General features: G+C 43.9%; 6 protein-coding genes across 6 annotated transcripts; 2 read left to right on the plus strand and 4 right to left on the minus strand.

Annotated features, from left to right (window-relative positions):
• Positions 1-375: 375 nt before the first annotated feature.
• On the minus strand, positions 376-1,684 carry LOC141430150 (phosphotriesterase-related protein-like). Its single transcript, XM_074090710.1, has 2 exons — positions 1,406-1,684; positions 376-647 (listed from the first exon to the last, which is right to left on the minus strand). Exons 1-2 carry the CDS (start codon positions 1,425-1,427, stop codon positions 385-387), a joined length of 285 nt encoding a protein of 94 aa, XP_073946811.1. The 5' UTR covers positions 1,428-1,684; the 3' UTR covers positions 376-384.
• A 295-nt stretch (positions 1,685-1,979) lies between these two features.
• Positions 1,980-5,858, plus strand: LOC141430135 (dynein axonemal assembly factor 4-like). Its single transcript, XM_074090693.1, is given in 7 exon segments — positions 1,980-2,619; positions 2,622-2,767; positions 3,129-3,321; positions 3,567-3,766; positions 4,803-4,908; positions 4,911-5,043; positions 5,623-5,858. Coding segments are annotated over 6 exon segments (1,269 nt in total). The 5' UTR covers positions 1,980-2,120; the 3' UTR covers positions 5,036-5,043; positions 5,623-5,858.
• Positions 5,803-9,833, minus strand: LOC141430134 (uncharacterized). Its single transcript, XM_074090692.1, has 2 exons — positions 9,640-9,833; positions 5,803-7,944 (listed from the first exon to the last, which is right to left on the minus strand). Exons 1-2 carry the CDS (start codon positions 9,729-9,731, stop codon positions 5,868-5,870), a joined length of 2,169 nt encoding a protein of 722 aa, XP_073946793.1. The 5' UTR covers positions 9,732-9,833; the 3' UTR covers positions 5,803-5,867.
• Positions 9,834-10,719: 886 nt separating this feature from the next.
• Positions 10,720-12,699, minus strand: LOC141429987 (major heat shock 70 kDa protein Ab-like). The gene has a single exon (XM_074090517.1). The coding sequence runs from the start codon at positions 12,601-12,603 to the stop codon at positions 10,726-10,728; it is 1,878 nt and encodes a 625-aa protein (XP_073946618.1). The 5' UTR covers positions 12,604-12,699; the 3' UTR covers positions 10,720-10,725.
• A 1,645-nt stretch (positions 12,700-14,344) lies between these two features.
• On the minus strand, positions 14,345-27,081 carry LOC141429989 (beta-alanine transporter-like). The gene is made up of 9 exons (XM_074090519.1): positions 26,930-27,081; positions 25,319-25,529; positions 23,957-24,131; positions 23,181-23,279; positions 22,298-22,457; positions 21,408-21,657; positions 20,441-20,826; positions 19,517-19,695; positions 14,345-14,695 (listed from the first exon to the last, which is right to left on the minus strand). The coding sequence occupies exons 2-9, from the start codon at positions 25,519-25,521 to the stop codon at positions 14,357-14,359; spliced, it is 1,791 nt and encodes a 596-aa protein (XP_073946620.1). The 5' UTR covers positions 25,522-25,529; positions 26,930-27,081; the 3' UTR covers positions 14,345-14,356.
• LOC141429988 (major heat shock 70 kDa protein Ab-like) lies at positions 16,690-18,822 on the plus strand. Its single transcript, XM_074090518.1, has one exon. The coding sequence runs from the start codon at positions 16,775-16,777 to the stop codon at positions 18,650-18,652; it is 1,878 nt and encodes a 625-aa protein (XP_073946619.1). The 5' UTR covers positions 16,690-16,774; the 3' UTR covers positions 18,653-18,822.
• Positions 27,082-27,684: the final 603 nt, after the last annotated feature.

Consider the following 27,684-nt stretch of genomic DNA (forward strand, 5'->3'; position numbering starts at 1 on the left):
AATATCTCCCTCACACTACTTATGCCCATTTTCTATCACAACCCTCTATATCCCTTGTTATAATTTGTTTCCATGGTCTCCTGAATAGGAGATTTCTGAAGTGTGCCAAGTGCCAACTGCCAACTTACCTCCTTTGAACATGAAACTACCGGGAGCTCACGCTCATATTATCATGTTGTACCGGATAACACAAGTCTTAAATCGAGTTAGCTCGACATGTTTCGGTTAATTCGTAGCTGTTCGAGAGTATTTTATTCGTGCGCCGGCTGTAGCTAGTCGCGCAGCCGCCGAGTCGCGTTGCTTCTAAGAAGAAGGGCTACGAATTTGCCCGAAGCATGTCGAGCTAAACTCTATTTAAGACGTGAGTATCCGCTACAATATCATTTAGTACTTACCTCCTCCGCACTTCTTATACATCTTCACATCATTCACGACCGCCCGTCTCGTAGCGTCGTCATTCAGCGTCAGATTGTACAAAGAACTGTACGGGTACTGCCTCAGGTACCCGACGTTCTGCAAAGTCATGCTGCCGGCAAACTTGGCCGCCAGATGCTTAGGGGGCTTGCGGTAGAAGTGGGTGAACTCCATGGACAGGTGCTCGTGGGTTAAGGTTCGGCCGAGGGCCGAGGGGTCCATGTCTCCTAGCACTGTTACACAAAGCGGCCAATACTACTTATACGGTACAAAACTCTAAGGCCCTGGTTTCTCTGGCCCGTCAGCGACTGGCGCGGCGCCTGGATGTGCGTCGCACCTCACGAATTAACGGTACCTATACCCGCCACCGGTGACGTTTCAGAGAAACCACCCTCAAACATCCTCGAACAAAGCATTGGGTCGCGGGCACGCGTCAGTCACCGGTCGCCGGCGGCGGGTGGTCAGGCAAATCAAGGCCTAATTAATGGTGGTTTTCCACCGGCGAGGCGAGACGAGAACGAAATTTGTATGCATCCTCGCGCGCCCGCCGCGAATCGCCGCTATTATTTTCAAGGTTTTTGTAGTCGGTTCCATTTTGGTTATTTTTATTTTTTTTAGAGTCGGTTTTTGTTGTTGTTCTACAAAACATCACATTAAGGGATTTCTACCAGTCAACCTTTGAGCGGATGAGAGGAGCATTCAGCTAGGATCCTGCGACTTTAGAAGTCAGAAATACTCGTAGAATAGCGGAAGCTACATTACAATGCTTAAATAGGTAGTATATATGGTAAAAGTTGAAACATCGGCTCAGTAGGTTTCGATCTTCTAGCTAGGTATCTACAACGCATGGGTAGTATAGGTAGGTAACTTACGTATGAAATCACTTCAATGATAAGATAACGCTCGACAGTAAGTAGTACACAGCTCAAAAGTTAATTAACTGATCTATTTTATCTTAACTTTTAAACTATGTAAATAATAACTTTCTTACCGGTTTGAACTCGAGAACTCATGACCGTATTTTATAATAGACACGTCTTGCGCTAGTAAAGACAAATGCACTCTTAATTAGGTGCCAATTAAAGTACTTAGATACAGTTATATGTAGAGTAATAAACACAAAACAAAGTAACGTCAAGAAAAGACAAACGAATAATGTCTGCCGATGTGATCTGTTTCACTAGTCTCTCGATTCTGATAAGAACGAAACCACGCAAAACAAATTTAATTATAGCATTCTTCAACATGGATAAATAAATCAGGCCATTCACAAGTAACATACATAATCCATTTGAGGCTAGATAGTGAATAGCTCCACAACATCATTCGAGGAATGCTGTTCACTATCTGTCGAAATTTTACGGCGGGCTTTGCATTAGCTAGCTTTATTCACCAGTGTTGCCAGGATTTTGATTAAAAACCTACCATTTAGGAATTCCGGGAACATTTAAAAATCGTGTAACGTGTAGTATTTAGTATAATATTTTGAAGAAACACTTCGAATTTAATGTTTAGTTGGTTATTTACGAGTGTATATTTTATGTCGGAACCTCTGGGAGCCTATGCCTATGTTCAAACATGGTTCAGACCAAGTTCAGACATACCCGTAGCCATAGCTACGAGTAAACTATTTTGATTAGTTTTCGGATCATTTTTCGACATTGCCATTATTTTCGCTGAGACGTTTAAAGGAATCAAGTTAAATAATGCCTATTATAGTTAAAGAATACACTTGGCGGCAAACGCCCTCGACTTTAAACATAAGGATACCTCTCAATCCGGTAAATAGGGAAAAAGTGGACTTATTCACAACCGATTCATACATCAAAGCGCATTACAGCCCATTCATTTTTGAAATATTTCTCCTGCACGACGTAGACAACGATAAAAGTAAATGTGTCGTAAAAGATGACGAGATCGTGTTTGATTTAATGAAAAGAGAAGAATTGGAGTGGGAAACTTTAGAAAAAGAGCTAACAAAACCAGAGAAGATGCAACTTAAGCAAGAGATACTGGAGAAGTGTCAGAAGAAAGCTCAAGAGGAGTCTGAAGAGAGGAGAATAAGAAAGAGTCAAATGAATAGATTCACTGTGCAGCAAGCCATGGAGATAGACTCTAAGCAACACAGTCTAATGGATTCTAGAAGAGACGAGCAGAGGAAGGTTGCGATGGATGCGTTGGAGGAATGGAGGGTGAACGCTGACAAAAAGGGGGAGTTAAAATTGTAGAGTTGCCAGATGAAGTACCGGAAGTGAAACAGACTGAAATTAAGATTGAACCAAAAAGAACGAACACCAAAACTGAACCGAAAGTAATGGAATCTGCTAAACCTCGTCCAAGAAAACCAGTGAAGGTAAGTATGCAGTAGCTAGAGTAGCTTAGATTAAAGTAATGTTATAACTACTTATATAATTATGCTCCTGAGGCCTAATTTTCTAAACCGCTCACGTTCGCGATCTCATTTCTTAAATTGTACAGTCGAGTTCATTAACGTGAGCAAAAATTTGACCAAAAATATCTGAACACGCTTCTACGCCTTTAACAATAATTATAGAATCGTGTTCAGATATTTTGAACAAATTTTTGCTCACAAGTTTATGAACTCGACTGTACATCGGTAAGCATGACAATACCAACGGAAAAAATATGGAAAGGATTATTCAGTAATTTGTAAGTAGCACCTAACTATTGTTATAATGTGTGGGCTAATTCAGATTCCAGTAAGGTCCGAATACGTGGCCAAGAAGAAAGAAGAAGCGGCAACGCGGGTGCTGCCGCGGCTACGGACCGCCGGGTCGGTGGAGGTGTCCCACACGCCGCGGACGTTCCCCACGCCGAGCCGCGAGTCCGCCGCCGCCGAGGAGGAGGCCTGGCTAAGGAACGTGACCCTAGCCAGACGCGCCACTGGTTAGTTTGTCACCTAAATCAATAACCACATGGGGCTCGAAAAGGCTTCGGTAGAAACTGTAGAATGCGATAGTTTTGTAAATTATAGGTATTGGTTAAAGTACGCAGTACCTAATTGTTCGGGAAAAGATACTACCTACAGCGCACAGCAGATTGCCTCCCGCACGACTTGACGGTGGCACTGCTGTGTCCTCAAGGCTCGACTTCTCACCACTGGTCACTGATGGAACTGGTTCCATCTTCAGGTTTCGTCTCCGAAGACCTCCGCCCGGAGGAGCAGGACCCGCAGTGGTGCAAGGAGAAGGGCGACGAGTTTTTCCGCGCCGGCAACTTCCTCGGCGCCATCAGCGCGTACACGCACGGCATCTCGCTCTCGGACCGTCTGCCGAGCTTGTTCGCCAACAGAGCCGCCACACACTTCGCGCTCGGGAACTTCAACAAATGCGTAAGCGGACTGGGTTTTAGTTGTCCGAGATGTGTGCGGATGTGTAGCGAGGAATGTATTTTTCATGAACCAATGAAAAGGCTTCATTTAGTATCGCTCTGGTGTGGCGTAGCTATCGTATGGCCAGGTGGTGCAGTGCACCAGGGCCCGGACCTCAGTGGGCCCTGTAACCTAAGCTTTGAAAAGAGAGGAGCATAAAAGAAAAAGCTCTAGCCATTTTTAGGGTTCCGGAGCCAGAATGGCAAATGTCTGTCTGTCCGTCCGTCCGCGGCTTTGCTCAGGGACTATCAATGCTAGAAAGCTGTAATTTTGCACGGATATATAAGTAAACTATGCCGACAAAATGGTACAATTAAAAATTCAAAAAAAATTTTTTAAGGTACTTCCCATAGACGTAAAGTGGGGGTATTTTTTTTTTCATCCAGCCCTATAGTGTGGGATATCGTTAATCGTTGGATAGATCTTTTAAAACCATTAGGGTTTTTCGATTCAGTGCTTTGTTTGTGAAATAATCAACTTTAAAGTGCAAATTTTCATAAAAATTGAGCGTTCCCCCCCATCTAAAATCTAAAACAGGTGGGTGGAAAAATTTCAAAAAATTCAGGATGGTAGTAAGTATATCAAACTTTCAGGAAAACTATAACGGCTAAGTTTGTTTGAGAATTATTAGTAGTTTAAGAGTAATAGTAGCCTAAGGTATAAAATATACCTAAACTTGGAAGATTCCGTTTAAAATACGAAATCCTTAGAAAACTATTACTTAATTTTTTTCGTAATGGCTACGGAACCCTATTTTGGCGTGCCCGACACGCTCTTGGCCGGTTTTTTTATGTTTTTGAAGGCCAATAAAGTTCAAGCTACGTGGAAAGACGGGTGATGGCTCGATTCCTCTCTATGCACCGGGGCCTTGTCCACCTAGCTACGCCACTGAGCGAGGCTAGGTATATGAAGCGTTCCTATTGGTTAATGAAAAACAGATTCCTCGCGCATCTCTGGTTGAACGCAGCCTTATATTCATTGACGTCTCCACTTCCAGGTGAACGACTGCTCGTCAGCCCTGGAGCTGATGCAGCCAGCCTGCGAGGGCAACCGGCGCAGCCGCGCCAAGTGCATTGCGCGCCGCGCCGCCGGCCTCGCGCGCCTCGGTACCTCAACAAAGCCATCGACGAGATGAAAGCCGCCGCCCGACTGCTGCCGGATGACGAGAAGATAAAGAAGGACGTGTATGATATGGAAAGGGCTTGGGAGCAGAATCCCGATTCTGATTGAATTGAACGGTGATTTTTTTTTTGTTAGTCGAGTTCATAAACTTGTGAGCAAAAATTTGATCAAAAATATCTGAACACGCTTCTACGCCGTTAACAATAGAGTCGTGTTCATAGATATTTTTGCTCACAAGTTTATGAACTTCACTGTACCTACCTATACCTACTAGGTTTTTTGTTGACTGTACTCGCATTGTCATTCAAACTACATTTCGGTACCAAATTTCAAGTCGATGCTGGTTAAGCAGTTTCGTCCTGTAGAGAGATTCTGGCTGAACCATCAGAATTGCGTAAATAGCTTATACCATTACTATATATATGTAATGCCACGTGAGTTGAAGTGAATAATTACAAACACAGCTATATGAAGAACTTATTGCATAAAAACAAATGAATGACTAAATGTCAAAATCTTGTTCTTGTGTTCGTGACCTCAACTCTGGAGGCACTACCTTGAACAGATCCGCAGTCACGTGCGCAAAAATTAGCGGTCAGCGCTACACTTACGTGCCGCGGGCTGTATGTTCAAGCACAGCATAGCTCAAACTACTAAGACTAGGAGTTTGAAATTTTGCACATGGCTTTCCACAGGATAGAGGGAGTACTGCGACGGAGGCGAAGCCCCGGACGCAAGCTAGTCTGTCAAATTGGAGACACCGACCCTGAGAAGGAATTTCAATACAAATAAAGTACCATGTCTGATGTACTCCTTAAACCGTAATGATGTAAAGAAAATATATAACAAAACTAAACAGAAATAAATGACTCCACTATAATATATAAATTATATTAATAGGAATTAATTATAATACAATTCTAGTTAATTACATTTCGTTTCATTCCTCAACAATCTTCTTGGAGAGTCCAAGATTGTTCAACAACGCTTGAGGGGAGGGATCGCGGCCTCGGAACCTGCGGAACACCTCCCCAGGATGGCAACTGCCTCCTAAAGCTAGGAAGGTGTCTCTATATCGAGCGCCAACAGCCAACAAGTCTTGGTTTGCATTCCTGGCCTCCTCGAACGCACTGTAAACATCCGCGGCGATCATCCTCGACCAAATATGGCAGTAATACGCCGCTGCCCACTCTTCAGAAACAACTTTCGTGAAAGAAAGAGGATGCGAATCGTACTTATCGAACGGCAAAGCATGGTATTTCGGCCATAGCTCCTTAACTAAATCACGCCAGAAGGCTTTCTTCGAATGCAGCTCTATGTCTAACCGCGATAAGTAGAGCTCTTTGCATAATGTGTAGCCTGCCATGTGGCCTCTGATGTTCTGAAGGTTCTGGATAAACTTGTCTGGTAATGGTTCCTCTGTTTTGTGATGGCCGCTGATTGCTTGGATTGTGTGAGGATCGTAGAGCCAAAGCGTCATGAATTGGCCGCAGACTTCAGCCGCGTCCCACTCGACGTTGGATAAACCTGCGACTTCGGAGTAGTTCGCTTTCGTAAGTAAATGCCTCAAGGAGTGACCAAATCTTTGGAAGAGAACGCTGACTTCATTGAAACTGAGTAGAGACTGTTTTCCGTCTGTGGGAGCCTGGAAGTTGAATATCAATGCTGACAAAGGAGTGGTGCCAGTAGACGCGCATTTGTTTTGTATCGATATGTGCCAGCCGGCGTCATCGAAGACGCGTATTTTCTCGTTCTGGCGAGCATAAGGGTCTAGGTAAAATCCTGCAATAGGTTTGTTACTGGATTCATCATACACGTCGTAAAATTTGACATCTTTGTGCCAAGAGTGGACATTTGATCTCTCTTCAATCTGTATCTTGAACAGTGTTCTGCACAGATTGAAAAGACTGTGAATAACTTTTGGCAGAGGGAAATATTCCCGGATTTTTTCTTCATCGAAGTTGTAAAGAGACCACTTCTGTTTTCGCTGCCAGTAAGGGATGTCCCAGTGCTCCAGTTTGAAATCAAAGCCTCTCTCTTGTGCGTATTTCTGCAGCGAATCTAACTCGACATCCTGCATGGGACGGGCATATTCCAGCAAGCTATCAAGGACGTTATTGACATTTTCCACAGATCCCGCCATTTTCGTTTCCATGCTCATATCAACAAATGTTTCAAATCCTAGTAATTTGGCTTGTTCTGTGCGTAAACCGCGTATTCTCTCTAAATGCGTGCTGCTCTCTAAGTCTTTATTGCCAAAGCCTGAACATCTCTGTACATGGGCTTGCCATGCATTCCAACGCAGAGATCTATCAGGGCAGTATTGCATGAAAGGTTCATAGACATGGGGTTGTAAAGTGACTTTCCATGGTCCTCTGCTGCTATCATTACTCGTGGCTACAGATTTTATAAGGCTTTCAGGGAATTCACGCACAACTTGGCTATCATTTATGGTACTAGTAAACAAATTAGTGGCCAATTGGACTTTTTCTCGGAACATGTATCTCTGCTTCTGTAATTCAGCAATAGTACTGTGAAGCTTTTCTCGTTTGCCGCCAGCCTCATCTAGACCATTAAGCTTGCCTTCTAAGATATATTTATCTAAAAGTCTTTGCTCCTCGTCTGTGAGCTTCTTCAGTTTGTTTTTCTCGTTGACAGCGGCTTGGAAGATAGGTACACTGTTAAATTTAGCTGACCTGGCTTTGTGTGCTCTTTCGTGGATGTTTCTGTAAGATGCTGTGGGCATAAGAGAGCTGTTTCCTAGATACAAAGTCTTGGCTATGCCCCAGGTAAGTTCGAGCTGGCCATCGAGCATCTCCAAAGGTTGGAATACTTCTTTAAATGCATTTTTGCAGTTGGCTGTTGACTTTTCGATGTGACTGACACCATTTTCGTAGTCCAAGCTCTGTTTACTGATGGCCGCGATGCATTTCTCGATGGTGATGTCACTAAACTCAGGCAGCCCATTTTCTGCAAGCAATGTGTTCTTTTCAGCATCCTCTCCTATTTCTGGAATACTGAAAAAATAAAAACAGTTGAAAGGTAACCAGGGCAATGCTGTTTTGGCAGCAACATCTGTCACAGCAAAGCATGCATCTGATACGACTTTATGGCTGTATTTCTAGGGCCAGTAGAATGTGTCAGATATTTTTGCCCACTTCGCTGTGGTAGATTTTAATGCAGGTGACTGTACTTTTGTAATTAACCAGATTGATAATAATAAATATTTAACAGAGACCCTGTCAATAATTTATATATGTGTGTAGGTATATACAAAGAATGGTGTCTGGGCAAAAATACACCTTGACATGTTTTTGTTAAAAAGTAGTTAAAAATTTCATTTTTAATATAAGCTTTTTGCTGACTGTACTATTTGATGATTGTGCTTGCGCTTGCTTCTTATCTACGTATTTGTACTATATTTTAAGCAGTGCCAGATTAGCCCATAAGCAAATTAAGCAATTGCTTAGGGTATTACTTCTTGGGGGGCACCATAAACAAATTTGCTAGCACATAAAAGGTATGGCTGGTTACGGCTACTTATGGATGGGTGAGAATTTGACAAACGAGATAAACAACATACATACTAAAGAAATTAAATTTAATATTGTTACTGAGGTTCTCTATGGGGTTGACATTGTTTCCAACAATATAAACATGTTGCCAACAATATTTTCCGTTTTTTGAAGCCGTGGTGGCCTAGTGGTTTGACCTATATGTGCGAAATTACATTTAATTGCCTTACGGTGAAGGAAAACATCATGAGGAAACCTGCACATACCTGTGAAGTAATTCAATGGTATGTGGGAACTAAGGCCAGCGCCCCTAACACCACTGCGGCTGTGTGCAACGCACACCCTGCACTTTAGGTAAAGATGCCTCTGCCATGTGGCATAGCTGTGTGACACGGATGTGGGGTGTATATGTACAATCAAGGGTTAAAACATATTTACACTTTAGGTACTACCTTATTGCTGTCATTATATTTGAATGTGTTAGATTGTATACAGTGAGAAGGAACTAAAATGTAAACATAACTTTAACCTGGACTTTACTGTAGTTCCAATATTAACATAAATTTAATATATGAAATAGAAAAATTATTAAGGGACAATTGAAACCAAATGACCTATTTGTCCCAAACTAAATACAGCTTGTACATGCTTGCTGTAAGGCTAACATAGTTTTATCCTCCTAAGTCCTTGTGTACTTTATAAAGGACCAATTAACACTAAGAAAAAAAAAATAAAGAATTCTAAGAATTTTGAAATAATATCCAAAATAACAAATCAGGTCGACCATGTCTAGGTCTTAAGCACTAAGTTTGTTAAAAATGTCAGGACTCAGGAGAATATAGATATTTAAATACACATTAATATACACAAGACCCGAGCTCAAATATTTGTATTTTTAAAACACACACACACACACACAAGACTTAATAACAAACTATAATAATACGTATAATTATAACTTTTGGAGTTTTTTGGTCGGTCAGTTTCTGTTCCGGCAGCAGCAGGGTACCCGATTGTCAGAAACTTAATCCATGAAGGTTAGAAAAATTACACCATAATTTCTCAGCCGCAACCGAGTCAAACTCAACAGTTGCATAAAAATACTTGATTAATAATGTGGATCCCAAAATATAGTCTACCGTAAACTGAGTAGATTGGTCCAATATAATTTGTATAAAACAAATCAATGAAACTTACAGCACGACGTATCCAGCGTTTCGTTTGTTTTGGTAAAATTGCTTTTTCACGTGTCGAGTTATCACTTTAGTGCGCAGGAACGATAAAGCCATTTTTTCTAAAATTTAAATATGAACTCTATGAAATATTTATTTCATAATCCGATATCAAAAGCAACCCGCACCCCAGCTTTGACAGAAACGATAATGAATGACATTTGCTTTGACTTTGACATTTTGTCGTTCGCTTGTCAGGCTTGTCAGATAAGAAAAAACTTTTTTTTATTTTACGTAGTGCTGCACATCTTGTCTCTTGTTCAACATTTTAATCGATTTATTCGTCTTCATGATCATGAACTTTATAAAAAAAACTACTTGACCTTCACATATTGTTGCAATTCTACCATAACTCATTAATGAAAATGATCACAATCATGGATAGTGATTCACATTGCAAAATTATAATTTACATTATTTTTAAAAGAAAATAAACGAACTAGTTTTTGCTGTTACCGCCAATTATAAATGATTATTTAATTATTAATGGCCAAACTCAAGTTATGTGTAACACGTTATAGAAATAAAAACGAAATTCCTTCTGCCTTTGCGTAGTTGCGTGATACGTACAATGAATGCAAAAGCTCTCGTTTCGATCGTTCCTAAACTCCTAAACGATATTTTTTCAGTTTCCGAACCGAACATAGTTTTCACTTTGTTGACATTTCATTTGGCGGCGGGTGCGGGTTAGTTTGTGGCTTTCTTTGAGTATTTATCTAGATAAATACTCGAAGGTGGCTTTGGTTTGTGGATGGATAAGGAAGGTAAATTTTGTTTCTGTGTTTTTCTGTCAATCACTATAAATTCAAATTGGCATCGACTTCATTGGGGTAAGTACCTAATACAAAATAAAAGAAATATATTAGGATAAAATAACTTATTTATTAAGCGGTTTAAATTATCGAAATCAAATCAGTCTTTGTTTTAGTTATCACAAACAACAAATATATTACTGAGTTGTTCTAATACTAACCTTAAAGTAAGTATTTACAATTTTATTTACAACTTAAAATCTATCAGTATCATCAGTCGGGTCGGTGGGTGTTTGAGTTTAGTCGACCTCATCGACGGTGGGTCCGTGGGCGCCATTGGGCGGGGCGCCGTGCAGCTTGGCCATGGCGGGCGCCACGTCCCGCTGCAGCTCCTCCAGCTCGTGCTCGAGCTCGGCGCGCTCGGCCAGCGCGTTGTTGTCGAGCCACTGCAGCGCGCGGTCGAGGCGCGCCCGCGCCGCCGCGCGCTCCGCCTCGGGCAGCTTGTCCGCAGCCGCGGCGTCGTCGAGCGCCTGCCGCGCCGCGAACGCGTACGCCTCGAGCCGATTGCGCGCGGCCACGCGCTGCCGCTGCCGCTCGTCCTCCTCCTTGTAGCGCTCCGCCTCCGCCAGCATGCGGTCGATGTCGCCCTGCGACAGCCGGCCGCGGTCGTTCTTGATCACGATGTTCTGCGAGCGGCCCGAGCCGCACTCCTTGGCGGTCACGTTGAGGATGCCGTTGGCGTCGATGTCGAAGGTGACGTCGATCTTGGGCACGCCGCGCGGCGCGGGCGGGATGCCGCTGAGGTCGAACACGCCCAGCCGGTTGTTGTCCTTGGTCAGGGCGCGCTCGCCCTCGAACACCTGGATGGTGACCGCCGGCTGGTTGTCCGCGTACGTGGTGAACGTCTGCGACTGCTTGCAGGGGATGCGGCAGTTGCGCTCGATGATGTTGGCCATGACGCCGCCGGCGGTCTCGATGCCGAGCGACAGCGGCGCCACGTCCACGAGCAGCACGTCCTGGATGCGCGCGTCGCCGGCGCCGCTCAGGATGGCCGCCTGCACGGCCGCGCCGTAGGCCACCGCCTCGTCGGGGTTGATGGACAGGTTGAGCTGCTTGCCGCAGAAGAAGTCCCGCAGCATGGCCTGGATCTTGGGGATGCGCGTGGAGCCGCCGACGAGCACCACGTCGTGCACCTGGCCCTTGTCCAGCTTGGCGTCGCGCAGCGCCTGCTCCACGGGCTGCAGCGTGCCGCGGAACAGGTCCGCGCAGAGCTCCTCGAAGCGCGCGCGCGACACGCGCGTGTAGAAGTCGACGCCCTCGAACAGCGCGTCGATCTCGACGGTGGCCTCGCTGCTGGAGGACAGCGTGCGCTTGGCGCGCTCGGCCGCCGTGCGCAGGCGGCGCAGGGCGCGCGCGTTGCCGCGCAGCTCCTTGCGGTGCTTGCGCCGGAATTCGTCCGCGAGGTGGTTGACCAGCCGGTTGTCGAAGTCCTCGCCGCCCAGGTGCGTGTCGCCGGCCGTGGCCTTCACCTCGAACAGCGAGCCCTCGTCGATCGTCAGCACGGACACGTCGAACGTGCCGCCGCCGAGGTCGAAGATGAGCACGTTGCGCTCGCCCTTCAGATTCTTGTCCAGGCCGTAGGCGAGCGCGGCGGCGGTGGGCTCGTTGATGATGCGCAGCACGTTGAGGCCGGCGATGGCGCCCGCGTCCTTGGTGGCCTGACGCTGCGCGTCGTTGAAGTACGCCGGCACTGTGACCACGGCGTCGCGCACCTGGCTGCCCAGGTACGCCTCCGCCGTCTCCTTCATCTTCGTCAGCACCATGCTGCTCACCTCCTCTGGCGCGAACGTCTTCTTCTCGCCCTTGAACTCGACTTGAATCTTAGGCTTTCCGCCGTCGCAGACTACTCGGAACGGCCAGTGCTTCATATCCTCCTGGATCTTGGGGTCGTCGAATTTGCGTCCGATGAGTCGCTTGGCGTCGAACACCGTGTTCGCGGGGTTGAGCGCGACCTGGTTCTTAGCGGCGTCGCCGATCAGTCGCTCGGTGTCCGTGAACGCGACATACGATGGCGTGGTGCGGTTGCCCTGGTCGTTGGCGATGATCTCCACGTTCCCGTGCTGAAACACGCCCACGCACGAGTACGTCGTTCCCAGATCGATTCCGATTGCTGGCATTTTCTTAAATTTCTTCAAATACTCGCTTGTAAAAATATTCAATATTCAATGCGTAATAAACTTGTTCAGACTTCGAGAGGTAATTTACCGCTCAGACTTCTCTTCGTTCGTTCACTTCACTTCGTGTTTTCAAATTAGACTGAATCCCCGCCGCTGGGCGCTCGCTTTTATACCCGGCGAGCGTCGACCAATCAGATGCCAGAATTTTCCAGATAGTTCGCGGCAAACGTCCGTGCTACCAATAAAGATCAAATCAACTTCGAGAACATTCGTGATTGTTTGGCTTTTAGAGCAGGATAGAATCGCGCAGGTTATGAGTGCAAGCGAGAAGAAAGATGACGCAGTGATACCAGACGCGTAAAATTTCCTTACGTTTCAATTTTTTATGAACGCTGTCGGGAAATGTCCTAAAGTGATGTTACGTTAACGAGTAGTGCACACTATACTAATATGGATTTTATTATGTTTTTACACGGAAAATGGTGCGATTAAATTAATGGTTATCTTATGTCTTATGTTCGTGATAACATTCACTTGCAGGCTAGTTTGTATTCTCTTAACTACTTCACGTTCCTTAGTTTGTTTATCTCTTCGTTAGTTTATAAATCTGTCATTGTTCCAATGTTCAGGCCTTACACTAAGTAAGTACTAAGTTCATTATTTGAATTTCGTATTGTGCCATCCCGTTCATGCGAATAATACTTAATACAAGAAAGAAGGAGACGGTACGATACCAACTTCGATTTTAGAATTTTGGAGTAGCTTTCCATGCATACATGCGATGATTTTCCTGTACAATTATTTTCTATTATACTTTGAAACTTGAATTATAAAATAATGATATGATATGGGGTTATACCAGTAATTAATATTGTTTATATGTATATATGTACGGTAATTAACGACGTTCATGTAGCATTTTATAAAAATATACCGAAATGTATTTCTGGTAATAATTATTTTACTGGTATGGTATTACTGTCTCAATCGTCGCGTGACGTAGCGAGAAGGAGAAAGCTTTACACGCATACGCTAACGTAAGAAAGAGACACTGCGTTATCTGGAACTTGCGATGTATTCGGAGGGATTCCAGAATTTTCTCGCTATACTAACGTGCTACTATATCGATGTTTGGGTACGCCCTATACCACGAAGTGCAAAACTCGAACTTCGTATGTTGCCGTCCCGCTGACGCTTATGTCATTTAATGCGCGAGTGAAAGGAACGGTACGATACGAACTTCGATTTGCGAGTTTCGTAGTAGCCCCTCAGATATCATCTGGAGTTTGTTCGTAAATAAACCAACCTTTGAAACTTTCTGTGGTATGTTAGCAAGATCAATTATGAAATATAGGTAAGTATGTAAAATTGTTGGTTGTTAAACTATGAAAATTCCAAACTTTTACATGCCCATTTAGAAATTAGTGAGTTTTGATTTATTTTTCTAGGTATTGTACGTTATTTAATGATTATTCAAACAATTAACTTTTAAGGATAATAATAAAAAAGGTCTTATTATAAAATGTGTATATTAATACTTTACAATAAATAAAAAAATGAAACGACTGTTTCTACAAGTAGATATGTACATGTTTTGTCATGTTCACAGATCAATCGCTTTTATATGATTTTTAGGTACCTTAACTAAAGCTATGCTGTACATTTGACCCATTATCAGATGAAAGGTATGTCTGTACAGCAGTGAGAAGTTATAGGCTGGGATGATGATGAAAACTTCAACAATCCTCAACATTCATTTATTCAACATAAACTTTATCTTCTCGCCGTCCTTCTCCATTACAGCCGCCACATTCTCTATAATGGACACGTGGACCATCTCACAAGAACACAGAACATTACAAGTGTTACAGCTTCTTTGCTCCTGTACCACATTAACTTTTCCTTCGATTGGTTTCTGTTCTCTAACTGGTGGGTTGCAACAGAAGTCGGTGTCCAGCCCCATTTTTTCTCCATCCTCCAGGGTTTGTGGAAGATGCTGGTTCAGAGTTTCAGGGAGGAGCAGGCTGGCGATGCCTCCGGCGACCAGGAGAGCACCCATGATGATGAGGGGAAGCACCATGATGTCAGAGCCCTGGAATAACAAAATGTTTGTTATTGCTTCTAAATAATTAAAATTTATGCGCAAAAAAAATAAATTTAGTTATTAAAGTTAGACCTAGTAATTAATATTACATAGTAAGTTAGTCATCTCATAACTAAGTAGGTAATAAGCGGAAGTTGCACTTTAAACTTAAAAAAAAGGTAAAGGAAACACTAAGAATTTAAACACTAAGAGATGGCAGGTAACATTCAAAATCACTATAATTTATTTTTTTAAATGATTTAAGAGATTTATCTTATCAGCATCTTTTTAGATTCAATCAATTTCGAGTTTAAATATGCTCCCTGCCTCTAAATTTTCTAATATGGCATCAAAAATTAAATTAATCAAGGTACCAAATAGCACACAATGAGTATTATCATCTAGTTGGCAGGCCTCCCACCAGGTGGACTGACGACATCGTGAGAGTAGCGGGAAACCGGTGGATGCAAGTGGCGAGTTGTCGTTCATTGTGGCGTTCTAAGGGGGAGGCCTTTGTCCAGCAGTGGACGTCTTCGGGCTGATGATGATGATGATGATGATGATGAGTACTATCAACGATCATTTGTCTTACAGAACCTTATTTTCCAGTCTTAGAGATTAAGAACGAAGAATCTCTGTTTCCGAAATATTTATATTACCGCGAAGTTGTTATATCTATGCGGATACTTTCTTCTTTATAATAAAATTTTCTTTATTTAATTGCGGAACCACCCATTTGTTATGGGTGGTCCAGTTTGAGTCCCACTTGGCTGGTTTTATTTTATACGATTCTAAACGCTCGTGTAAACAAAAAACCTCTGAAAACATCTATAAGTATTTCTCGAACTTTCTCGAACAGTAACCGTATGCCGTAACGAACGGAGTAAATCTCTGTGTATACATAAAATCTCCATACAACAGAACAATACGAATATGTGCGAAATTTCCTGCAGGGCTACTACGAAACTCGAAGTTCGTATCGTACCATCCCTCTCGTATTAAATAGTATAAGTGTCAGAGGGATCGCACGACACGAACTTCGAGTTTCGAGTTTCGTAGTAACCGTGCTGTACTAGATACTGTCTCTTTCTCGCATTAACCTTACAACATAAAGCTATCTCACAAGCCCGACCTCCGACGACAGTAATACCACATGCTGTTTTTAAAAAGTCGGGACATTTTAAAAATTGAATTTTAGCGTTTTGACCGGAATTTTATATTAATTCCTAAGATCATTTAGAATAAGTTCTTGAATAATTAAGTGTCTAATGAGTCCGTTAATTACTCTACAAAATGCGAAACTTGGCATTTAACAAACAAAGTATTAAATATTTGCGAAATCGCGAAGCGGTGCCAGATAAATGCCAAGTTTCGCGATTTCGCAAATACTTAATACTTTGTTGTTAGTTTGTGCTATTTTTTTTTCTAGCTGCCAGGAGCAAGATTCGGGCTTCGTATCTTGCCGTCCCACTGACGCTTATATTAAGAACGATGTGAGCTTCGGTTTTCGAATTTCGTAGTTTAATTTTTTTTTAAATGTTAAATGCAGGTAGTTCGAATTACCATTATTTTTTACCTTGTGACACAATTAATCATACAATTGTGTGATTATATAATATATGATAATTAATAGTAATTCTAACAACCTGCGTTTATCGAGTTTTTTTTTACCAACTATTTATCTCTGACTTTAAAAAAATAATAAAATCATGAAAAAATAGATAATTTTACGCGTCTGGTATCACCGCGTCATCTTTCTACTCGCTTGCACTCATACATCGCGCGATTCTATCCTGCTCTAAAAGCCAAACAATGACGAATGTTCTCGAAGGTGATTCGATCTTTATTGGTAGCACGAACGTTTGCCGCGAACTATCTGGAAAATTCTAGCATCTGATTGGTCGACGCTCGCCGGGTATAAAACCGAGCGCCCGGCGGCGGGGATTCAGTCTAATTTGAAAACACGAAGTGAAGTGAACGAACGAAGAGAAGTCTGAGCGGTAAATTACCTCTCGAAGTCTGAACAAGTTTATTACGCATTGAATATTGAATATTTTTACAAGCGAGTATTTGAAGAAATTTAAGAAAATGCCAGCAATCGGAATCGATCTGGGAACGACGTACTCGTGCGTGGGCGTGTTTCAGCACGGGAACGTGGAGATCATCGCCAACGACCAGGGCAACCGCACCACGCCATCGTATGTCGCGTTCACGGACACCGAGCGACTGATCGGCGACGCCGCTAAGAACCAGGTCGCGCTCAACCCCGCGAACACGGTGTTCGACGCCAAGCGACTCATCGGACGCAAATTCGACGACCCCAAGATCCAGGAGGATATGAAGCACTGGCCGTTCCGAGTGGTCTGCGACGGCGGAAAGCCTAAGATTCAAGTCGAGTTCAAGGGCGAGAAGAAGACGTTCGCGCCAGAGGAGGTGAGCAGCATGGTGCTGACGAAGATGAAGGAGACGGCGGAGGCGTACCTGGGCAGCCAGGTGCGCGACGCCGTGGTCACAGTGCCGGCGTACTTCAACGACGCGCAGCGTCAGGCCACCAAGGACGCGGGCGCCATCGCCGGCCTCAACGTGCTGCGCATCATCAACGAGCCCACCGCCGCCGCGCTCGCCTACGGCCTGGACAAGAATCTGAAGGGCGAGCGCAACGTGCTCATCTTCGACCTCGGCGGCGGCACGTTCGACGTGTCCGTGCTGACGATCGACGAGGGCTCGCTGTTCGAGGTGAAGGCCACGGCCGGCGACACGCACCTGGGCGGCGAGGACTTCGACAACCGGCTGGTCAACCACCTCGCGGACGAGTTCCGGCGCAAGCACCGCAAGGAGCTGCGCGGCAACGCGCGCGCCCTGCGCCGCCTGCGCACGGCGGCCGAGCGCGCCAAGCGCACGCTGTCCTCCAGCAGCGAGGCCACCGTCGAGATCGACGCGCTGTTCGAGGGCGTCGACTTCTACACGCGCGTGTCGCGCGCGCGCTTCGAGGAGCTCTGCGCGGACCTGTTCCGCGGCACGCTGCAGCCCGTGGAGCAGGCGCTGCGCGACGCCAAGCTGGACAAGGGCCAGGTGCACGACGTGGTGCTCGTCGGCGGCTCCACGCGCATCCCCAAGATCCAGGCCATGCTGCGGGACTTCTTCTGCGGCAAGCAGCTCAACCTGTCCATCAACCCCGACGAGGCGGTGGCCTACGGCGCGGCCGTGCAGGCGGCCATCCTGAGCGGCGCCGGCGACGCGCGCATCCAGGACGTGCTGCTCGTGGACGTGGCGCCGCTGTCGCTCGGCATCGAGACCGCCGGCGGCGTCATGGCCAACATCATCGAGCGCAACTGCCGCATCCCCTGCAAGCAGTCGCAGACGTTCACCACGTACGCGGACAACCAGCCGGCGGTCACCATCCAGGTGTTCGAGGGCGAGCGCGCCCTGACCAAGGACAACAACCGGCTGGGCGTGTTCGACCTCAGCGGCATCCCGCCCGCGCCGCGCGGCGTGCCCAAGATCGACGTCACCTTCGACATCGACGCCAACGGCATCCTCAACGTGACCGCCAAGGAGTGCGGCTCGGGCCGCTCGCAGAACATCGTGATCAAGAACGACCGCGGCCGGCTGTCGCAGGGCGACATCGACCGCATGCTGGCGGAGGCGGAGCGCTACAAGGAGGAGGACGAGCGGCAGCGGCAGCGCGTGGCCGCGCGCAATCGGCTCGAGGCGTACGCGTTCGCGGCGCGGCAGGCGCTCGACGACGCCGCGGCTGCGGACAAGCTGCCCGAGGCGGAGCGCGCGGCGGCGCGGGCGCGCCTCGACCGCGCGCTGCAGTGGCTCGACAACAACGCGCTGGCCGAGCGCGCCGAGCTCGAGCACGAGCTGGAGGAGCTGCAGCGGGACGTGGCGCCCGCCATGGCCAAGCTGCACGGCGCCCCGCCCAATGGCGCCCACGGACCCACCGTCGATGAGGTCCACTAAACTCAAACAACCCACCGACCCGACTGATGATACTGAACTGATAGATTTTAAGTTGTAAATGATCTCATTTAAGTCAGAGATTATTTTTCCTGTGATACCTAGATATAATAAAAAGTATGTTTGTTATATTAAGCGGTTTAATTTATTGAATTAATAAAAAGATGTCGTTGTTAAAATTTATTCTTTTATTTCTCGTTTTCCCTAGGTATAGATGCGTTTACATACACCGCAGTTAACTTTAGTGGAACGACAAAGTGCAACACGATAAAATTAGAAAGCTTATCATGTTGTTGAATTAAATTTCGAATTTCGACTAATATTTTAATCAGTTAACCAATATCAAATACAATAAAACGAAAGTTAACTGCGGCGTGGCACCTTACCAGTTACCACTGATGTGTAAAATACACTGAATTCACTGAAACGATTATATAACGTGACGAGTTTAAGTACTTAAGTATTGACTCCGGTACATTGTAAGTATATTAGAGAGTAAAATACAAGTAAAATATATCCACAAGAATGGAATCATGAAGAATGCATGCGTGCAATGCATCCTTTCATGAAACGTTTGTGCTACTAATGTCATGTAGACATCTCATACGTCTGCCAAAAATTATAGCACAATTAATTATGAAAAGGTTCTACCCTAGTGTCTGATTCAGTTTCCTCAACTACATTTTATGTTACTTATAAACGGAAAAATTAGTTTTGCCTTTATCATATGAAGCCTTTATGTCTATCACACAAAACAATACATAAAGGCAAAATAAATAACAATCTTTTATGAATAAGAAAGTTACCAACACCACAGTCAAGAAGTTGTATTACCGACGTCCGTCTTCTATTACTTATCTGACTTACCAAGTAATTGACAAGTGGTATAAAGATGGGTCCCAGCATGCCGAGCACGGAGCTGAGGCTCATGCCAAGCCCTCGTACCACCGTCGGGTAGAGCTCAGACGCCATCAGAGGCAGCACCACAAACGAAGATGATATGCCCATTTTACCCACGCAGTACAGCGCGAGGGTCACATATTCCTCTGTAGAAGAATTGGGGACACTTTATAAGATTCTTTAAACGGGCTACATCGAAGCACAGGAATTAAACAAATCGGAAAACTCGTATATTCGTGCTGATTGGGTGAAAGCGGCATTCGGCGAAAGTCATAAAAACATTTATGCTTATGCTTTATGTTAACACGCACATGTGCCAGTGCCAATGGCGTGCATTGAGTGAGGGTAGGCAGCGCTAGTGTTACCTATACCCTGCTGCGGGACGGTGGCGTGCTACTGCAGGCTCAAACTAGCAGCAGCATACCCTGGAAATCCTGGAAATCCTGGAATTAACCCACTCACTGCACACCAACGCCACAGATATGTTAGAACTTAATGTTCAAAAGCATGTGTTTGCAGCATTAAACATTGTAGGCGCTACGAGTATGCATAGCAGTCTATAACTATCGTTTGTTGTAAAACTTTTAAAAAGCCGAATCAACGTATTTATTATCTGTGGTGTCAGACAGCGGTTGATTTTGGGTTCAGTGGAGTTTTTCGACTGTTGTCAAATAAGCAAAGACGTATTTACTTTACCTGTTCTATAGGCACAAATTTATGTCCTTGGGACAGGACAGGTGACAGTGCCCTGTACATCTAAATGAATGTTGCTTAAAACCAGAAATAAAACAAACAAAACTTGCAATCGTCAGTCTTGCGAGCCAGCATAAATACTATTAATCTGACACTACTAATCTACTAATCCACAATATTAATCCTAACAGTACTTACCATGCTGTACTAAAAATGTAGTTAAACAAGCGATCCCACCCACCACCATGCTCATACAAAGCGTCCACCGCCTCCCAAGTCTTTCCATAGACGGCCACAGAAACAAATATGTCGGCAACTCCACTATCCCAGCCAAGAAGAAGTTCAGAAACTCGTCACCACCCAGCACCGGAGCATAGTACGACAGTCCGACGTACACACTGGTATTCGTAAACCAGATAAAAGTGATAATTATGGTTTTCTTTCGCAAGTTTGGCGTCCTGAATAGATCCAAAATCCCGTATTTGCGAGTCTTCTCCTTTTCCAAGTCGAGTTTGATTTGGTCTGATTCATATTTGCGGCGGAGGTGCACCATGTAATTGGCTGGTAGAGATTTGTTGTTTATTCTGAAAAGGGGACAACAATTTTATATTACAAATGGCTCTCAAAAAATGGGAAAAAGAAAGCTATAAGAAACACTTTAGGCAGATTTTAAGTAACAGTTACTTATTAATTTTAACCGTATTTTGAAAGTGGAACTGAAAGTACCAAGTCAAGCATTAAACAACCCCCACCTACCTTACTTTACTTCCTAATCAATATAAAAAAGTGCTGGTACAATCACACTAACTGAAGTGTGACCCAATGTGGAATCTTTTCACAACAAGGGTCACGTTACATCGCATTGTCTGGCAAGGAAAATTATTATGATATGAACACTTAAAGTAAGACCATTTTACCCGGGCCAGGAATCAAATGGTTTGATAATTGCGATTGTAAGTTGCACATTAACGTATGCGCCGTCCCGCCTAAGACGTCATCACGTGCCGCAGACACAAATGCGTTCTAGTCGAGATAGCGATATTGGAAAAAAGTAGAAATTAAATTTGATTGAAGTAGCAAGGTAAAACGGTGTTATTTAAACGTCATAAGACTGCAACTTATGCGTTAATGGCAGTGTATGAGCTAATTAAAGTTAATATCTAACCTGGCCATATTCCTCAAGATCACCTCAGCTTTCTCGAACTGTCCCCTCGCTAGCAGCCATCGCGGGCTCTCGGGCATAAACCAGAGGTACAGGAAGAAACAGAGGAAGGGCAGCGTGGTGGCCAGAGCCAACTGCCGCCAGTCACGGACCAGGTACACCACTCCTGCTAGGAGGATCAAGCCGAGGGAGTAGGCGATGTTGGAGAGGATGGTGCAGAGCGTGCGGTGCTTCGGTCCGACAAGTTCTATGGCTAAAACAAACTTCGGTGTTACCAGACGATGTCTACCTATTTACCAGTACTATAATATGTACTTCGTTTTTTTAGCATTACAAAGAAGGTAAGTAAGCGATCTTGGCGTGTCTTTTTATTGAAAAACACTTTTGAAAAATAAATCACAGTCACAAAATTAGAAAGGACATAGGTAACGATCATTTACCTTAGTAAGTACCGTAGTACCGTAGATGTTTTTTAAAAACGTTTTTCAATAAAAATACTCCTCAAGATTTTCTAATGTAAAAAAACTAATGTATGCACATGGCATTTCAATTCCCGTCGTTCATTGTGAATGTGACAGACAGTTTGACCTTAGCCGTAATAGGAAAACGAGTTGAAAGTGGATGAAGAGGCTGTCAGCTGTGTTTAACCAAAATCAGTTCTGCCGTTTTTGAGATATTGAGCATTAAAATGACAATGTCGGAAGTTTTTAACTCTATTTTTATTATTGTAAGTCATCAATCGCTGACTAATCGCTGGCTAGACAGCAGTCGCTGACTACAACTTACAACCGAAACTGCTAAGAAGCTTGGCAAGTAAAATGATACAGGGAAGCAAAACTATAGTACCTAACCACCAGTTACCGTATACCCAAGTACCAATTGGAAAAACTTACCAAGGACATAAGGCGTAGCCATGATAGCAGGCACAGTGAAGCCGACCCCGATTCTATAGATGACCCACACGACGTAGTTCTGCGCAAACGCCGTGGCCACCCCAAACACGCACTCGATCAGGAGGTAGATGAAGAACGAAGGCTTCCGACCAATAGTGTCCTGATAAATATCGATATGCAGATCTATTGAATTGAATAGATAATTAAGATTGGTTTTTTGGAATCTTTTTGTATTTTTTATTTCAATTTTAAATTTTTACTTTTACGGTCATTCCGTAAAACCTAAATTGAAAATACAAACTGATATATAGATGCACAGAAAAACCACAAAAATAAGACCAGCACTGGGAATCGAACCCAGGTCCTCGTAAAAAATAAAAAAAGATTCCAAAAAACCAATCTTAATTTGATTGCTTAGTAACGACATCTCTTGTCCGGGTGAGCGGTTGGTTCCAATGGAGTGCCGAAAGTTTCTCGATGAGGGCTACGGTATAGAAGTCGCTAGCGTCACTGCTTAAGTGGCTAAATAAGAGACAAACAAGCTGAGATATGAGGTGCATAGGGGAAATTCGAATAGATACTGTTTTTCTTTTCATTTAGCTTCGGTGAACTTCAGTTCCAGTTGAGAAACAAAGATAAATACGAGCTTTTCCGACAAAATACGATGGCAAAACATTGTTCACTACATCTGTACAGTATTTGCATTTGCATTTACATCCCAAGCGAACTTGGTATGAACTTGGCTCTCATTCACATTTACTATCTTGATGGGATTTTAAATTAAGAAATGGCAAAATTTACTAAAATCTCAGTACTAAGTATGACATACACAAAAAGATGATATGATGATATGAAAAAGATAAAAGTTTCGTAAAAAAGGTACCTGAAGGTAACCAAAGATGTAATTGCCGATGATGCCCCCTACGGCGAGGAGGACCAGGCCAAGAGTAGGGTAGAAGTCCTTATTGCAGACCAGATTCCACTGAAATGTTCCAAAGATTGCAACGTAAATTATATAAAACAGAGTCTGAACATTAGAAAGATATTCGACGAACTGCCTTGCTGTTTGGTTCTCCGCTAAGTAAGTAAGTTAGATCAGGGTTTCTCAAACTTATGGCTCCACGTACGCCTGTTAAAGTTTCTAGACGACAGCCAACCCCTACCTCCCCCCCCCCCAAAGATAGTAATAAAATTGGCTGTTGGAGAAACTAAGTTTATTTTTATTTCAATCATCATTATAATATAATGTATATTATTTATTTCAATAAAAGGTAACAAATATAGGTAAGAATCATCTTGCCAACGAAAATACAAACTGTAACAAACAAATAAGTAACAAATTTGGAATTGAAATAAAAAACCAATCTTAATCATCTTGCCAGTCTTGCAGCCACCATCACGTAAATCTTGTCGCGAACCCCCTACCGTCGAATAGCGAACCCCCTTTGAGAAACCCTGAGTTAGATGGACGACGTGAGAGTTGTGGGACTTGCGGGCAACTCGCTAGGTACTCGTATGTATGCAAGCGGCGGGTTGTCAGTCATTGTGGCGTTCTAAGGGGAGGCCTTTGTTTAGCAACACGGTCTTCTTCTAGCTGATGATGAGAACCATCCAGAATTTTGGCGTCTCTCAGATCTCGCGGACTATAAATTAACTTACCTCACTGACGATGGTGTTCCTATAAACGCTCCTGTCGAAAGTCCAGCTCTTGCAAGGCACGATGCGAGCCGAGCTCTGGTCGAAGGTTGGACTCTTCAGCACTTCGGAGTAGTTCAGATCGTACATGCTGCACTCGGAATACTGGAGCACGTCGTTTTTGAACTCCAGGGGGATGCTGCAAACCATAAAATAACTATACTCTAGTAATCAAGGTACATACACAAAAAAAGACTTCGACAAACAAGAATCGGAATAGTTGTAGGGCAGAAGTACCGTTTGTGGCCATTGTACGGTTTATGGCCATTTATTGTTCAAATATACGTTTGAAATAAATTTATAGTAATAAACATTACAAACTTTATTCGTTTCAGTATAAACTTTTGAAAACTAAAACTAAAATTTTAATATTATAAATACTATATACTTTTTATTAAAACTTCAACTGTCAAAAAACTCAAGGTGGCCAAACTTCTTCTACCCTATTGTAGGTATACCTAACTCTTTATTGTACATAAAACATATGTATATGAAAATAACAGTTAATAAGAGAAAGAGATGTACAAAGGCGAACTTATAGTAATTTAAGCCTTTGATAACACTCGACATTATGAAAAATCGGTAATTTGAAAGTCGTAATTCCGCGCGACTCTTGGGGTTTTTGTTTTCCGTGTTTATGTAGTGTATGTACTTATGTAACCTTCGAAAACTTTGGTAAACATGAATGAGGTATAAATCATGGTAAATAGTTCTCTTCGACCTTTGATTTTGAACCACCATATCCTCATATTCTACCCACGTTACATTTACGTGCCGTGCCTACTGTCGCTTAAATACATATGGAAGGTTTGTTAGCATAGTTCCCGGGCTTTGTTGGCATAAGTTGGCCTTTGTGGTCCTGGTAAAAGTCATAGAAGTTCGTTGGGTGCGGGCCGCGTAGGCCTGGTCATTCTGGCGTTCCGTGGTGGAGTCTTATGTTAGCAGTGGACATCTTTCGGCTGACAAACTGAGTTTGAAATTTCTTAAAAATCCAGCTGGAACTTCCGTACCACAAGTTCATAACCAGCGCGATGTCGGCGACGTGTTCATGCTATGTTCTATACAGCTAGACTCTGGAGTCATCAAGTCGCAGTAAAAGACTCCAGTTTTTTCGAAACTCAGCTGTAGATGTAGAGAAAACTCGATTCGCTGGACTCACGCTCGACGCGACTAGAGACGGAGTCTTCGAGTCCACCGACCGAGTCATCTATTAAGTGAGTCGACTACAAAATTAGGACTCCAGAACTCGAGTCTTTTATAACACAACTTTCTGCTGACAAAGATTGAGTTTGAAATTTCTTAACACTCCATCTGAAACTTCTGTACCTCAAGTTCTTAACCAGCCCGATGTCGGCGACGTGTTCGAGCCCGGGCGCGTGGCACCAGTGCGGCATGTGCGCCGCCATGAACAGCTGCGCGTACGCATGGAAGCCGCACGGCAGCACGGCGGGCAGCAGCACGCAGTAGATCACGAGCTGCTGGTAGCGGCCCCACGAACCCACGTCCGTGAGGATCGCGTCGAAGTCCATCGCGAGAACTGATAGTAAAAGTAGCCTTTTTTTTTCGAACGTAGGTAAGTACTGTTGCTGTTAGCCTCAGATGGCTTTTACAGCTTACCGGAGAGAGCCAGCTACCAGATGGAGCGCTCAACACGGGGTTAATTTTACTTAGCATGCCAAAGGGGCTCCTGTTGAGCCGACCTCGGCCTTTGGACGCTAGGAAGAGTTATGCAAGCAATCAGAATTTAAGTAGAGTCTATAATCCCGAGATCCTGCCTCCTTTTTTTTACAAACTTTTAAATACTAGATGTGAGTTAATAAATTTGTAAACCATTTTCCGACCACTTCCTGGTATCCGATTGAATTGAAATTTGATATACGTAAATCCGGTAACGTACCTAGCTACAAGGCTACAATAAATCGGGTAGTGCAATTTGGTTTGGTGCTGCAGTCAGGATCGTCTCCGCAGGATGGAACTCCTCACCGTAAATGGTATTGACTTGAAATTTGATGAAGCTTGGATTACAATACAAGTACAATCAACAAAAAAAGCTTGAATTAAAAATTTAATTTTTATCAAACTTATTCCCTGCTGGTAAACCATCGACTAGGAGATTCAGCAAAATTAAAGTGAGACTGATAAAGAAACTTTTAATATTCTACGTAATTAAGTAGGTCAACCTGATTCTTAGCTGAAAACATGAACATTGTAAGTTTACTTATTCAATATTAGTTCGCATGCTATGGGCCACCCACCTGAATGGTCCAGGATTTAAAAAAACGGCCAAGTGCGTCGGACTCGCCCATGAAGGGTTCCGTAGCAGCAAGTTACATAATATAAGTTTTCTTTACAGGTATAGTTCTTATACTTTTGGAAAAAAGTGTCTGTGACATACGGACGGACAGACAGACATGACGAATCCATAAGGGTTCCGTTTTTTGTCATTTGGCTACGGAACCCTAAAAATAAATCGATAAGCCTGTAGGTGTGACAGTTCCGTACACTTCCACATTTAAAAACATAATATTACAGCACCCGGGACTTATAATAATAATAAAAACATTTATTGACACAGACGTAGGACAGGACTACACAAATAAAAAACAATTACAAATAAGCAGGTGGCAAGCAAAAAAAAAAAAACTTGCAGCGCTGATTTTCAGCCTGCACGCCCGGCCCACAGCGTAAAATTTAACTCTAGAGTCGGGTAAGGATGCATTGTTGCTGGTATATTTTTGTTAAACAAAAATATACAAGCAATATACTTTTTAATTTTATCACCTTATCACGCTAGCAAAACGACTAATACTCTGCAGTTCAGTCTACTCGTGACCACCACTGCAATGTAGCCGAAACGTCGAGGTAATTATTACTCGTCTGTTAGCATCTTAAGTCCTGGGTGCTGCAATAGTTTAAAACATTATATTGACTACTTACTTAACCCTCGATTAGTAGTTAACTCGGCTAGAAGTTAACTAAGCCCGCCCAAGCTAGTTAAGCACCGTTGAACCGTTCAATAAATACTTCTGTCGGTGGTCAGTCAAGTGCACAGCCACTGCCCGGCGGCGACTGGCAATCTGTGGTCCTGCCGGCTACGAGAGCACTCTTCAGTAAAACACTGCCGGTTGTACACAGCATGCTCCTCAAACTGATGATCTATATTTTCTAAGCTCATCTAAGACTATAATAAGTAGGTACAATACCGACAAAACAAAATAAACATAAACAAAAATAAAGATTACGAGCTCGTAAGTAACAGCAGATTATAACCACCTTGGAAGGTCATTAGATTATTGACTCTGTTTTCCTTGTGGTGTTTTGACCTATGGCATCTCAAGCAGAGGATCATCGGTTCAAATTCCGGGTTCGCATCTCGGGAGTTTTTCGGAACTTATGTTACTTGTACTATTACTTATTCTGTGCTTATGTGCGAAGTTAATTTGATACGCTTTACGCTGAACCTGGTCAACCTGGTCCTGTACGACGAAGTGCAAAATTCAAACTTCGTATCTTGCCGTCCCGCCGACGCTTATATCATTTAATACGAGAGTGAAAAGGACGGAACGACACGAACTTCGATTTTCGAATTTCGTAGCAGTCCCGCAGTACACACCTGCGAAGCAATTCATAGCGTGTGTGAAGTGCCCAATCCGCACTGGGCCCGCTTATTCTGAGAGGAATCCTGTGCCCAG

Source organism: Choristoneura fumiferana, chromosome 8, assembly GCF_025370935.1.
Source record: "Choristoneura fumiferana chromosome 8, NRCan_CFum_1, whole genome shotgun sequence".
Lineage (NCBI taxonomy): Eukaryota > Metazoa > Arthropoda > Insecta > Lepidoptera > Tortricidae > Choristoneura > Choristoneura fumiferana.